At 41.4% G+C, this 12,163-nt stretch overlaps 1 protein-coding gene across 8 annotated transcripts in view; it reads left to right on the top strand.

The window, feature by feature from the left end:
• EPB41L1 (erythrocyte membrane protein band 4.1 like 1) overlaps positions 1-12,163 on the top strand; it is a 109,097-nt gene that overhangs the window by 68,481 nt on the left and 28,453 nt on the right. For all 8 annotated transcript variants that reach the window (XM_075177618.1, XM_075177612.1, XM_075177615.1 and 5 more), the window contains 4 exons: positions 1,569-1,787; positions 5,867-5,954; positions 8,368-8,520; positions 8,606-8,703. In XM_075177618.1, the coding sequence (XP_075033719.1) occupies positions 1,569-1,787; positions 5,867-5,954; positions 8,368-8,520; positions 8,606-8,703 (558 nt within the window). The remainder of the gene's footprint in view (positions 1-1,568; positions 1,788-5,866; positions 5,955-8,367; positions 8,521-8,605; positions 8,704-12,163) is intronic.

The following is a 12,163-nucleotide window of genomic DNA, read 5'->3' on the forward strand; positions in this document are numbered from 1 at the left end:
TTCCTATTGAAAAATTGTGAGGTTGATTTATTCCTTTATAATTAAAAATGTTTTTTAAGAAGTTGCTCTTTTCTTAGTCAATGCTTATAAACAATCTGCCCAATGTGCACCAATGTATTCTATAGAAAACGTATTTTGATCTCTTACCTGTTTGCAGAGCAGATGTTTATTAAAATAGACAATTTAGGTTATTTACAAATGGATAAACAGGAGCAAATACAACTGTGAACCAGCTGTTTGCCTCAGTTTGTGTAAGCATGTCTAGATTTCCACCAGGGCCAATTGTTTTTCTGAGAACGCCCATTTGCACGCGCAGTGGGGAGGAGTTAGCCACAGTGAAGGGGTTCTTAGCGCAGTGTGGGGCTGGCGCACTGATGGGCCTCATTTTGTGGAGTATTGTAAAAAGGAAAAGGAGATTATTGCAATGAGATAAGGGCATGGAGAAGTCACATTTTCCTAGCTTTGCATAGGTATTTTGACTTTTAAAAAGGGATTTGAATTCTGCACCAGCTGGAAGACATTAACCAATACTTTTAATGAGACAAAACAGTCCCCATGTACTGTGCACTGTTTAAACATACAACGAAAAAAAACAGGTATCGTAGATAGGTAGAGAATGCTAAAGGGGAATTGATAAATTCCGTTCCCAGCCGACCCGGATAGTAGTATTTGCTGATCAGATCATTGTCATGGGGTTTGTCAGGGGTAATAGTTAATTCAGAAAGGGATGGGTTGCAGTATAACTGGGAAGCACTTACACCAAGAAAAGAGGAGGCAACACTCACAATGTTAATTGTTCTAAGTAGATCTGTAGCTTCCAATGTCTTATGTTAATACCAATTAATCCTTACTCTCTGTATAATTTTATCTCTTTACCATTTTAACAGTGCAGTGCCATCTCTTCATTGTATTAATGAACCATTGTATTATTATGCCATAATTACCATTTTATCTTTTTTGCCATCCATTGGAAATAGACACCTAAGGCAGAATGTATGAAGTGAAATAAATTGGAAAATATATGTTTTCAAACCTAACAGGCTGGGTTTTACCTGTAATAAACCAGCCCTTTTAATTCTTGCAGGAAAAATAGCAGAAAACCGTTGATTTGGGCAAATCTCAGCCTGAAATATTTTTAGAGTCCTGCTGCGTTTATTTACCAGCCTAGACTTAGGCAATTTAATGGGAGATGAATAATTTGAAACCACTATAAATGTGTGAGAACCTTTGTGTTGAATATAGCTGAGATGTTTCATGAGCGTTATATTTGTGAGCTTGGTGGATCAGGGGGTAAATGTATCAAACTTTCTAAAAAGCAGAAGTGAAGGTGTTGCCCATAGCAACCAGTCACATTCTAGTTATCATTTATCTAGCACATTCTAATAAATGATAGCTATGATCTCATAAATGCAATGTTAGTGCATGTAGTGAACTAACCACTATCCCACTCACATGTATAAATAAATATATGCCTTTTACAAGCAGTTTTAAAATAAGTGTCTTCATTTTTGAGGTTTGTTCCACTTTATGTAATTTATTATTATTATTCATTTTCCACATTTTCTCAGGTATTATCTGTGCTTACAGCTGCGTGCTGACATCATCAGCGGGCGTCTGCCCTGTTCGTTTGTCACTCATGCCCTGCTAGGGTCATATACCGTACAAGCTGAGCTTGGTGATTATGATCCTGAGGAGCATCATGGTAATTATGTCAGCGAACTTCGTTTCTCCCCCAATCAGACGAGAGAACTGGAAGAGCGAGTGATGGAGCTACACAAAACATACAGGTAACAGCGTTGAGATGAGGTTCTGTGGATGAGCAAGCTAGTCTGGATTATAGTACGCTGACACCAACACAAGTCCACGACCTTGGGGATACGCGTACATTTTATTTCTCGATTGAACGGAACAAATCAATCGGTAAACATGAAACATTCATAGTTCTAGTTTTGCCGATAATCCCTTTACTTTTCATGTTAACAACGTACAGGTTGATGTTCCCCCTGTTTTTGCATGTCAGTCTCAGCAATGAGTGGTAGCCCCAAAACTCTGCACGGCAGAAGCCCTCATGACCGGAGGTGTTTTACTTTTGTAATTATGGACAGTGATTGTGTAGGAACCAAATGATGTTTGTGTTGTTTTTGTATGCTAACTTCATTTAAATATCCCATCTAGAGATGTTTGTTACTTCGTGGCTAGTATAAACCAGTACAGCATACCTCTGTTGGCATTGGTGGAGATGGCATACATTACAGCATGTAGGGCATTCCTCAGGTTCCCACAGCGTGTTGGTTGAGGCTAGGAAGCGCTAATCATGTTTTTGCAACACGATCAGTTTTGCCATGCTTCCAGTCCACTCACCCTCAAGCAAATGTGTTGGACAGTTGAGTAGTGGGATGGTCCTAAATTTATTTATTAGTGCTGCTACCTCTTAAATGTATTGTTTGTTTTGCACATATACACAGTTTAATGGACAGCACGATGGCTAAGTGGTTAACACTTCTGCCTCACAGCACTGGGGTCATGAGTTCAATTCCCGACCATGGCCTTATCTCTGTGGAGTTTGTATGTTCTCCCCATGCTTGCGTGGGTTTCCTCCCACACTCCAAAAACATACTAGTAGGTTAATTGGCTGCTATCAAATTGACCCTAGTCTCTCTCTCTCTCTGTGTGTTAGAGAATTTAAACTGTAAGCTCCAATGGGACAGAAACTGATCTGAATGCGTTCTCTGTACAGCGCTGCGGAATTAGTGGCGCTATATAAATAAATGGTGATGATGATGATAATGCTCTGCTGGTAGGGCAACCTGGGCCTTGTAGTGCCATAGCAGCTGGAATGTCACAAATCTCGGCTCCTCAATACGGATTATTTCCCTTGATTTAAAGACTAGGGGCCTGATTCATTAAGGATCTCAAATGAAGAGGATACTCATTTCAGTCTCCTGGACAAAACCATGTTACAATGGAAGGGGTGCAAATAAGTGTTCTGTTTTACACATAAGTTAAATACTGCCTGTTTTTTCATGTAACACACAAATATTTGATAGCTTATTTGTACACTGAAATTTAAAATTGATATTTGTGTGTTACATGAAAAAACAGTCAGTAGTTAACTTATGTGTAAAACAGAACACTTATTTGCACCCCTTCCATTGTAACATGGTTTTGTCCAGGAGACTGAAATGAGAATCCTCTTCATTTAAGAACCTTAATGAATCAGGCCCTAACTTCTCATCTATTAATCATTTATAAATAGACTACCCGTGACTTAATTATATTGTTGTTCTTAAGGACCCAACCCACCCACCTGACTTTTTAAGTTCTAGCTACATAGTGCAGCTGTGACAGCGGCGAGGTTAGAGATGGCTCTAACTGCAAATGGTTCTCTATAATCCTGTGACATTCACCCAGTGCATTCAAAGTCAAAATGTGAATATTTTACAGCACTGCGTCTTTTAGTTAGATGATGTCAGGTCAGAGTGACATAGAGAGATGCGCTGCTGTTTGTAGAATAGAAACTTTCTCCTAGCAACTGTGAGGCAGCCATCTCCAGCCCTGCAAGTGCTAAAGTACTTTAGGTGTAAGATTCTGATATTTATGTACACTCGGGGTACACTGTATCCAAAGTAATTGTCCCCTCCCCACCCAATTAATTAAACAGAGCAATAATTTAAAAATGACCTCTGCATTTTTCCACACACTGCCTCTAGCATTGTCCTCATCGTTAAGTTATATAGTAGTGCTCCTTACGCTGACTATACAGGAAGGCAGTAGGTGTAGTCTGTGCTTATCACAAAGTCACTGAATAGCTGCAATTATTGGCCATTTTTTCCTTTCTGGTTTTTAAGGTACATTTGACTGTAGTCAGAGCACCTTTCTGCTATGGGTCTCCCTCTTCTGCTCATTCATATGTACCCTGTATGCAGGAATAGAACAACGTTAGGGGCAGTGTGATGGAGGTGATTATGTAGTGAGGACACGTCTGCATGCGTTAGGGGCAGTGTGATGGTGTGAGGAGGGAACTGGAGGTGATTATGTAGTGAGGACATGGCTGTATGCATTAGGGGCAGTGTGATGGTGTGAGGAGGGAACTGCAGGTGATTATGTAACGAGGACATGGCTGTATGCGTTAGGTGCAGTGTGATGGTGTGAGGAGGGAACTGGAGGTGATTATGTAGTGAGGACATGGCTGCATGCGTTAGGGGCAGAGTGATGGTGTGAGGAGGGAACTGGAGGTGATTATGTAGTGAGGACATGGCTGTATGCGTTAGGGGCAGTGTGATGGTGTGAGGAGGGAACTGGAGGTGATTATGTAGTGAGGACATGGCTGCATGCGTTAGGGGCAGTGTGATGGTGTGAGGAGGGAGCTGGAGGTGATTATGTAGTGAGGACATGTCTGCATGCGTTAGGGACAGTGTGATGGTGTGAGGAGGAGACTGGAGGTGATTATGTAGTGAGGACATGTCTGCATGCGTTAGGGGCAGTGTGATGGTGGGAGGAGGGAACTGGAGGTGATTATGTAGTGAGGACATGTCTGCATGCGTTAGGGGCAGTGTGATGGTGTGAGGAGGGAACTGCAGGTGATTATGTAGTGAGGACATGGCTGCATGCGTTAGGGGCAGTGTGATGGTGTGAGGAGGGAACTGCAGGTGATTATGTAACGAGGACATGGCTGTATGCGTTAGGTGGAGTGTGATGGTGTGAGGAGGGAACTGGAGGTGATTATGTAGTGAGGACATGGCTGCATGCGTTAGGGGCAGTGTGATGGTGTGAGTAGGGAACTGGAGGTGATTATGTAGTGAGGACATGTCTGCATGCGTTAGGGGCAGTGTGATGGTGTGAGGAGGGAACTGGAGGTGATTATGTAGTGAGGACATGGCTGCATGCGTTAGGGGCAGTGTGATGTTGTGAGGAGGGAACTGGAGGTGATTATGTAGGGAGGACATGGCTGCATGCGTTAGGGGCAGTGTGATGGTGTGAGGAGGGAACTGGAGGTGATTATGTAGTGAGGACATGGCTGCATGCGTTAGGGGCAGTGTGATGGTGTGAGGAGGGAACTGGAGGTAATTATGTAGTGAGGACATGGCTGCATGCGTTAGGGGCAGTGTGATGAGGGAACTGAAGGTAGAGAGGATCAGGATACAAAACCTACTATAGGAAAGTGACAAGGTGCGTTGGTTTAGGATATGGTGCTTAAAATAAGGGGAAATATGTGATTTGGTTTAAGTATGTGATTACTTCAATTGGTCAGTTATATTCCAACAATTATCCTAAATCTTTTGAGTAACTTAGTACAGATAAATAAATTATTTTACCAACACCTGTAACTGAGACACACTCTAGGGGGTATATTTACTAAACTGCGGGTTTGAAAAAGTGGAGATGTTGCCTATAGCAACCAATCAGATTCTAGCTGTCATTTTGTAGAATGTACTAAATAAATGATAACTAGAGTCTGATTGGTTGCTATAGGCAACATCTCCACTTTTTCAACCCCACAGTTAAAAATAAATATACCCCCTAGGAGCACAGATTGGTGGTATTGTGCCCCTATTTAGGAACACACTGCTTAAAATAATTTTTCATAAACTGGGTTCTTTAATCTCCACATTACATGCTGTTTGATTTAAAAGAAATAAACTGTATATGAAACAAAGTACATATAACTTGTTGGAAGTGGCTGGATAATGGTTTCTGGATAATACAGCATACTCAGAATAGAATGCCACATACATAGATTCTGTCGTGTACATGCATAAAAAAACACAGAAAGTAGTAGTGAAAATATATGTGTTGTTTGCATATACCTGTATATATACATTATCGTACCACAATATCTATGTCTATATCTGTATTTTGGAAACAGGGGGATGACTCCAGCTGAAGCAGAAATTCACTTTCTAGAAAATGCCAAGAAGCTGTCAATGTATGGAGTGGATCTGCACCATGCCAAGGTAATGGCTGATAGGCAAAGACCCCTACCATGACCTTAGTACTGACTATTAGTCCTGTCCGCAGCACTCACTGTCCCATTCCATCTGCACGTTCTCATGTCCTCATGTATTCCTGTGTTCAGCTTCTGTGTTCCTATAATGTATTAATCTCTAGTGCGATTTTCGCTGTATTTTCTCGGACTTAGGGGTAGGGTACATAGGCACAGGCCTAAACTTAATGGGCCACATTTCTTTCTTATTTTATTTTATTTCTATGGGTAGTGGAGTGGTAGGGTACATATGCCTGACAGCATAAAGACTTACTCCATTTTCAGTCAATAGAACAATATCCATGTCCCCCATCTCCTCTCTTTCCCTCCCACATTGCTTATGCTTTGCAAGGTATTTTCTCAAGTACAACTCTGCTTGTTCTCTTCTGGTGACGTCTGTTATTGTAAAGTATCTGTAAATAAGGAAAGCCATCTCCTGTCACCAGCATCTCATGTTTTAAGGCATAAGCAATGTTAGAGATATTGTTTAGAAGTGGAGTTAACCAGTTTCCCCCAATCTTATAGGGCATTGAGTCCAAAACATTCCAAACGGAATAAGCTATTTATTTCATCGATTGGTCGCATCTCAGTAGTAAAGATACATGGTCATCCTCACCCACTCTACATAAAGGCCACCAGTCATGACTCCCAGCTGGTCTTTGCATTGTTCTCCATTATAACTAAGCCGATAGAATATGTATCAAGATGCAATCCTTTCACAAATGTGCCCCCTCAGAGGGACTGAGTGCCCCTGATTTCAAGAACTTCTACCTAGCATTGCATTTGGCCCAGTACGACCAGATGTATAGACTCCCTGGTGCCGAACTCTGCATATTATTGATTTATGTTTCTCAAAACAATTTCTGTCTCCACAGTCCTTTAGTTTCCACACCAGTGGAGGTCGTCCACATTAAACTGTCACACAATCGTTGCGTTTTCTTACCGTGTTTGGGGGCTATTCTGCAGACTTTCAGTTTGCTCTCAGACCCACCCAGAGTCTTCCCCCTCCAAAACAACCTACATCTCCCTCCTGGTATGAATGCCATGGTGTTTGGGGCTTGGACTGTCAGGAACATTCAGATTCCTAAATGATCTCAAGCTCCTGCATACCCTGTTGGACTTTCAGGATCTGTAACCACGGCTCCAAATCACAAGTTCCCTTTTTCATCAATATCTTCAAGTTCATAATTTTCTCCACTTCTCTAAATTAAATGTGTACTGTAGATTAAGGGGTATGTTTACTAAACTGCGGGATTGAAAAGTGGAGATGTTGCTTATAGCAACCAATCATATTGTAGTTGTCATTTTGTAGAATGTACTAAACAAATGCTAACTAGAATCTGATTGGTTGCTATAGGCAACATATCCAGTTTTTCAAACCCGCAGTTTAGTAAATATACCCCTAAGACTCAGAACATATAAACACTATATCCATGCCTAACCACTCCTCTTGTGTCAGACAACAAACTGCACAGATTATCAGATTATGGGAGGTTATCGGAATAAATCTTTCGAAATACTAAATTTGTGTCTAGAGGAAGGACAATTCGTATAAGCTCTATTATAAATGGTATCTTGTCACCTCCAGAAGGCACTTCACCTCCCCCAACCATACTCTGATAGATCATGTCCCAAAATAATGGCTTCTTGATCTAAAAATTAAACATTTTGTTAAATCAATTACTGGAATTGTGATTGCTAACTCTCCTGAATTCTTCCTCCTTTCCCTTCCATCCACAACATGCCAAAATATAAGCATAAATTAACAAGACACATTTAAAAAGGGGGGGTAGCTGCCAGAAGGAACAAACCCCCCCCTGTGATCGCTTCGGTCATCCATTGAATTTGGCACATATTTTCCATGGAATATATCAGCGGTGTATTGTATGTCTCATCATGGTCCTGGGATTAACCACTTACATTTATCCCTCTTTAGAAGGCGACTGGTTCTGCTTGGCCATTATTTGATCTTGGTGTTATATCCTCATCATTTATGGTCACATTTCCCGGTTAGAGCTCTAGTTACTCTGATGCCGCGGCTGTCTCTCTCTTGCCATAAGCCCCTTGCCGTTGTTCTCACATTTTACCCCCCAACACCAATACACATCACACCCTGTTTATGAGCCATTGCAGATTGATATCAACATAAGCTTCTACACTTTTTACTTGTGTATCCATTCCAGAATTGTATCTGTACACCATTACTCACTGTACATAGTACAGGAGGGGCAATATAGCTCTGTTACAGTGGGTGGGATTGTAATAGCAGCCTAGAGAGGCAATACATTTAAATCAGTTCCTGGTTCAGACTTTTACTATATGGTGTTATCTGCCAAGCCATGGTCAGCATTCAAACTTTTCTGACTCTGTCTCTTTTCCTGCAGGATTCTGAAGGTATAGATATCATGTTGGGAGTTTGCGCCAATGGACTACTGATCTACAGAGACCGATTGCGGATAAACCGATTTGCGTGGCCCAAAATCTTAAAGATTTCTTACAAACGGAGCAACTTCTACATTAAGATCCGGCCGGGGGAGGTGAGTAGTGTGATATGACTTATTTGTGCTACCAATTATACGTGTCTGCATTACTTGGAGTAAATTCCTTGTCCCTTTGTTTTAGTATGAGCAGTTTGAGAGCACCATCGGGTTCAAGCTACCCAATCACCGAGCCGCTAAGCGTCTCTGGAAGGTTTGCATAGAGCACCACACATTCTTTAGGTGAGTGTAGAATTTCTGAAGGGATTATTATTACTATACTTAAGTTATTAATTTCCAAAATATTGTCCAGCACAATAAAACAAGAAAGTGACTTATATATATTAACACATACTTTGATAACAATACTAAACACTAGACATACCGAATTCTGCCTCTATCTACTGCATCCTTACCCATATCTTAAATCTTTTAAATTGCCCCTCCCAACTTTCCTCTCCACTATCGCAGACCTGGCAAAAGCACTCAGTGACTAAACTCTCCTGCAGCTTCTCAAAGCTGTTGAAACTGAGTCTGAGAATGGAGTGTGGATGGAGTTAAGAAATAGCACTAACCACGAGTCTACTTTGCCTCCAGGTACTGGCCACTATAGACACACTGGACCACCAAGGACAGGGACAGTGTCTCCTTAACTATAATCCACTTAGCTAACTATGATTGGGTGTGGTACACATCCATCAGAATGGCATTTTGGTACTCTGTGATGATTTCCATTTGTTCTTTATTCTACATGTCTTCATTGTCTGGGTCGTGTACTCCCCAATCTCACATGTCCAAGTCTTTTCTTTACTGTCGACTGGCCCATGTCCAAGTCTTCTCTTTACTGTCTGCTCTCCAATGTCCAAGTCTTCTCTTTACTGTCTGCTCTCCAATGTCCAAGTCTTCTCTCTACTGTCTGCTCTCCCATGTCCAAGTCTTCTCTCAACTGTCTGCTCTCCCATGTCTAAGTCTTCTCTTTACTGTCTGCTCTCCAATGTCCAAATCTTCTCTCTACTGTCTGCTCTCCTGTGTCCAAGTCTTCTCTCAACTGTCTGCTCTCCATTGTCCAAGTCTTCTCTCTACTGTCTGCTCTGTATTGTCCAAGTCTTCTCTCTACTGTCTGCTCTCCCAAGTGCTTTGTCTGTTCCCCATTTCTCTAGTCTATTTCCCCATGTATGCTCCCCCATGTCCCTTGTGCTTTTACCTATGCCTATTGTCTACTCTCCCATGTCTTAGTCTTCTCTCTACTTTCTGCTCTCTCATGTCCAAGTCTTCTTTCTACTGTCTGCTCCCCCTTATCCAAGTCTTCTCTCTACTGTCTGCTCTCCCATGTCCAAGTCTTCCCTCTACCGTCTGCTCTCCAATGTCCAATGTCCAAGTCTTCTCTCTACTATCTGCTCTCCCATGTCCATGTCTTCTCTCTACTGTCTGCACTCCCATGTCCAAGTCTTCTTTCTACTGTCTGCTCCCCCTTATCCAAGTCTTCTCTCTACTGTCTGCTCTCCCATGTCCAAGTCTTCCCTCTACCGTCTGCTCTCCAATGTCCAATGTCCAAGTCTTCTCTCTACTATCTGCTCTCCCATGTCCATGTCTTCTCTCTACTGTCTGCTCTCCCATGTCCAAGTCTTCTTTCTACTGTCTGCTCTCCCATGTCCAAGTCTTCTCTCTACTGTCTGCTCTTCAATGTCCAAGTCTTCCCTCTACTGTCTGCTCTTCAATGTCCAAGTCTTCCCTCTACTGTCTGCTCTTCAATGTCCAAGTCTTCCCTCTACTGTCTGCTCTTCAATGTCCAAGTCTTCTCTCTACTGTCTGCTCTACCATATCCATGTCTTCTCTCTACTGTCTGTCTGTTACTTGTGTTTTCCCCATGTAGTATTGGTGCTCCTATATGTGCCCCCTCATGAGGTGCAATACAGCAAGCAAGGGTCATGGATGGACCCTGGATGGTGGTATATGCAACATGCTACCTGCCGGCGCCATATTATCACCCTTCCCGTTACCTCCAGAACCCACCTGCACCCCTTAGCGGATAAATTGGGAAATTCATAAACACCAGTGTGATTGTAGCCCACATCAGGAAAGCAGTGTAGGCATGTGTCCTTAAATGCCTATATGGCAAATATGGACATGCCTGCTTCCGGCAAAACTATCTGTAAACATTATGCCAAAACTAGCATCTTGCTACCAGGAGTTACAGTAAATAAATCCACATTTGAATGGTAAAATAAATCACAGAGGGCCTGAATCATTAAGGAGAGCAAAGCAAAAAAAGGATTAACTTTGCTCCTGGACAAACCATGTTATAATACAAGGGGTGCAAATTAGTTTATTATTTTGCACATAAGTTAAATACTGGCTGTTTTTTCATGTAACACACAAATACTTAATATTTGTACACTGAAATTTATTATTTAGTTGATCTAGGACATGCCATACCCCAACTATAAATCTGTCTCCACATTTTAAATTTACTTCCCCCTTCAATGCAACATTGTTTTGCCCAGGTGCAAAGTTACTAGTTTTTTTGGTTTACTTTCCTTAATGAATCAGGAGGCCCAGCGTGTTTATTATAGAGCTAAATAATATACCTGGAGGAACATATTTTCCTCCATTTGTTCTATGCTGAAGAGAAAGTAAAAACGGTGGTAGTCAGTTTAACGGTACTGACCACCCCGACAGAGAAGAAGACGTCAGGAGGCGACTGAATGCCTAGTAGAGCGACCTGAAAAAAACCTACTTACCAGGATGCAGATGTCTTCATGGGACGACTCGTTGTGTTGCCGACTGTGCAAGATGGTGTCATCACAAACCGCGACTTGTATTAAAGCGGCGATGGACGGACCCAGCTGTCATTGATGTGTGTAAGTATTGTATTAGGGGTTAGAGGTATTAAGGTTAGGAGTTAAGGTTAGGGTTAATCCTAACCCTAATCCTAACCCTAACCCCTAAAATAATACTGACATCACATCAATGACAGCTGGGTCCGTCCATCGCCGCTTTAATACAAGTCGCCGTTTGTGATGATGTCATCTTGCACAGTCGGCAACACAATGAGTCGTCCCATGAAGACATTTGCATCCTGGTAAGTAGGGTTAGTTGTACCATTAATAGGTACTACACCCAGTAAAAAGTTGGTGGTTGTTCCCTATTGTGACATAACCAAATAAAACATTTTTTAATAAATTAGGCATCTAAAGTGATGGTAAAATGCACTGTTTTCTTTAAATATTGTCTCTATATTTTTGGCGTAAAATTATCAATTATTTGTAAAAATTATGTAAGAAAGAAGTCGGTCAAGAAACAAGTGTAAATAAAAGCACAGTAATGGTAGGGTGGAGTTTTGGTGTTAGCTGAAAGTGCAGAGTGATTTTATTTGGATATACAAATTAAGTTAATGACAGTGACTGAGTAAATAGTCCTCACTACACCATTGTTGCCTATGTAAATATGCTTTATTTGTGAGCAACGTTTTGGAGATTTATCAAAAATCATTAGTATTGCTATCAAAGTTACATCCTCCACAAAATTGTTTAAGTGACAATTTGACATTTAATCGGTGTCAGAATTTTTATTTTTTTTTGTCTTTTATGCTGTTGTATTCAAGATAGATTTAATCTACACTTACTTTAGCATCAGATCCCACAAAAACTTTTCACGTAAGATAAACGTCTGTGTGAGAAAAAATTGGCCCCCTACTGACACT

The sequence above is a fragment of the Mixophyes fleayi genome, chromosome 6, assembly GCF_038048845.1.
Source record: "Mixophyes fleayi isolate aMixFle1 chromosome 6, aMixFle1.hap1, whole genome shotgun sequence".
NCBI lineage: Eukaryota > Metazoa > Chordata > Amphibia > Anura > Limnodynastidae > Mixophyes > Mixophyes fleayi.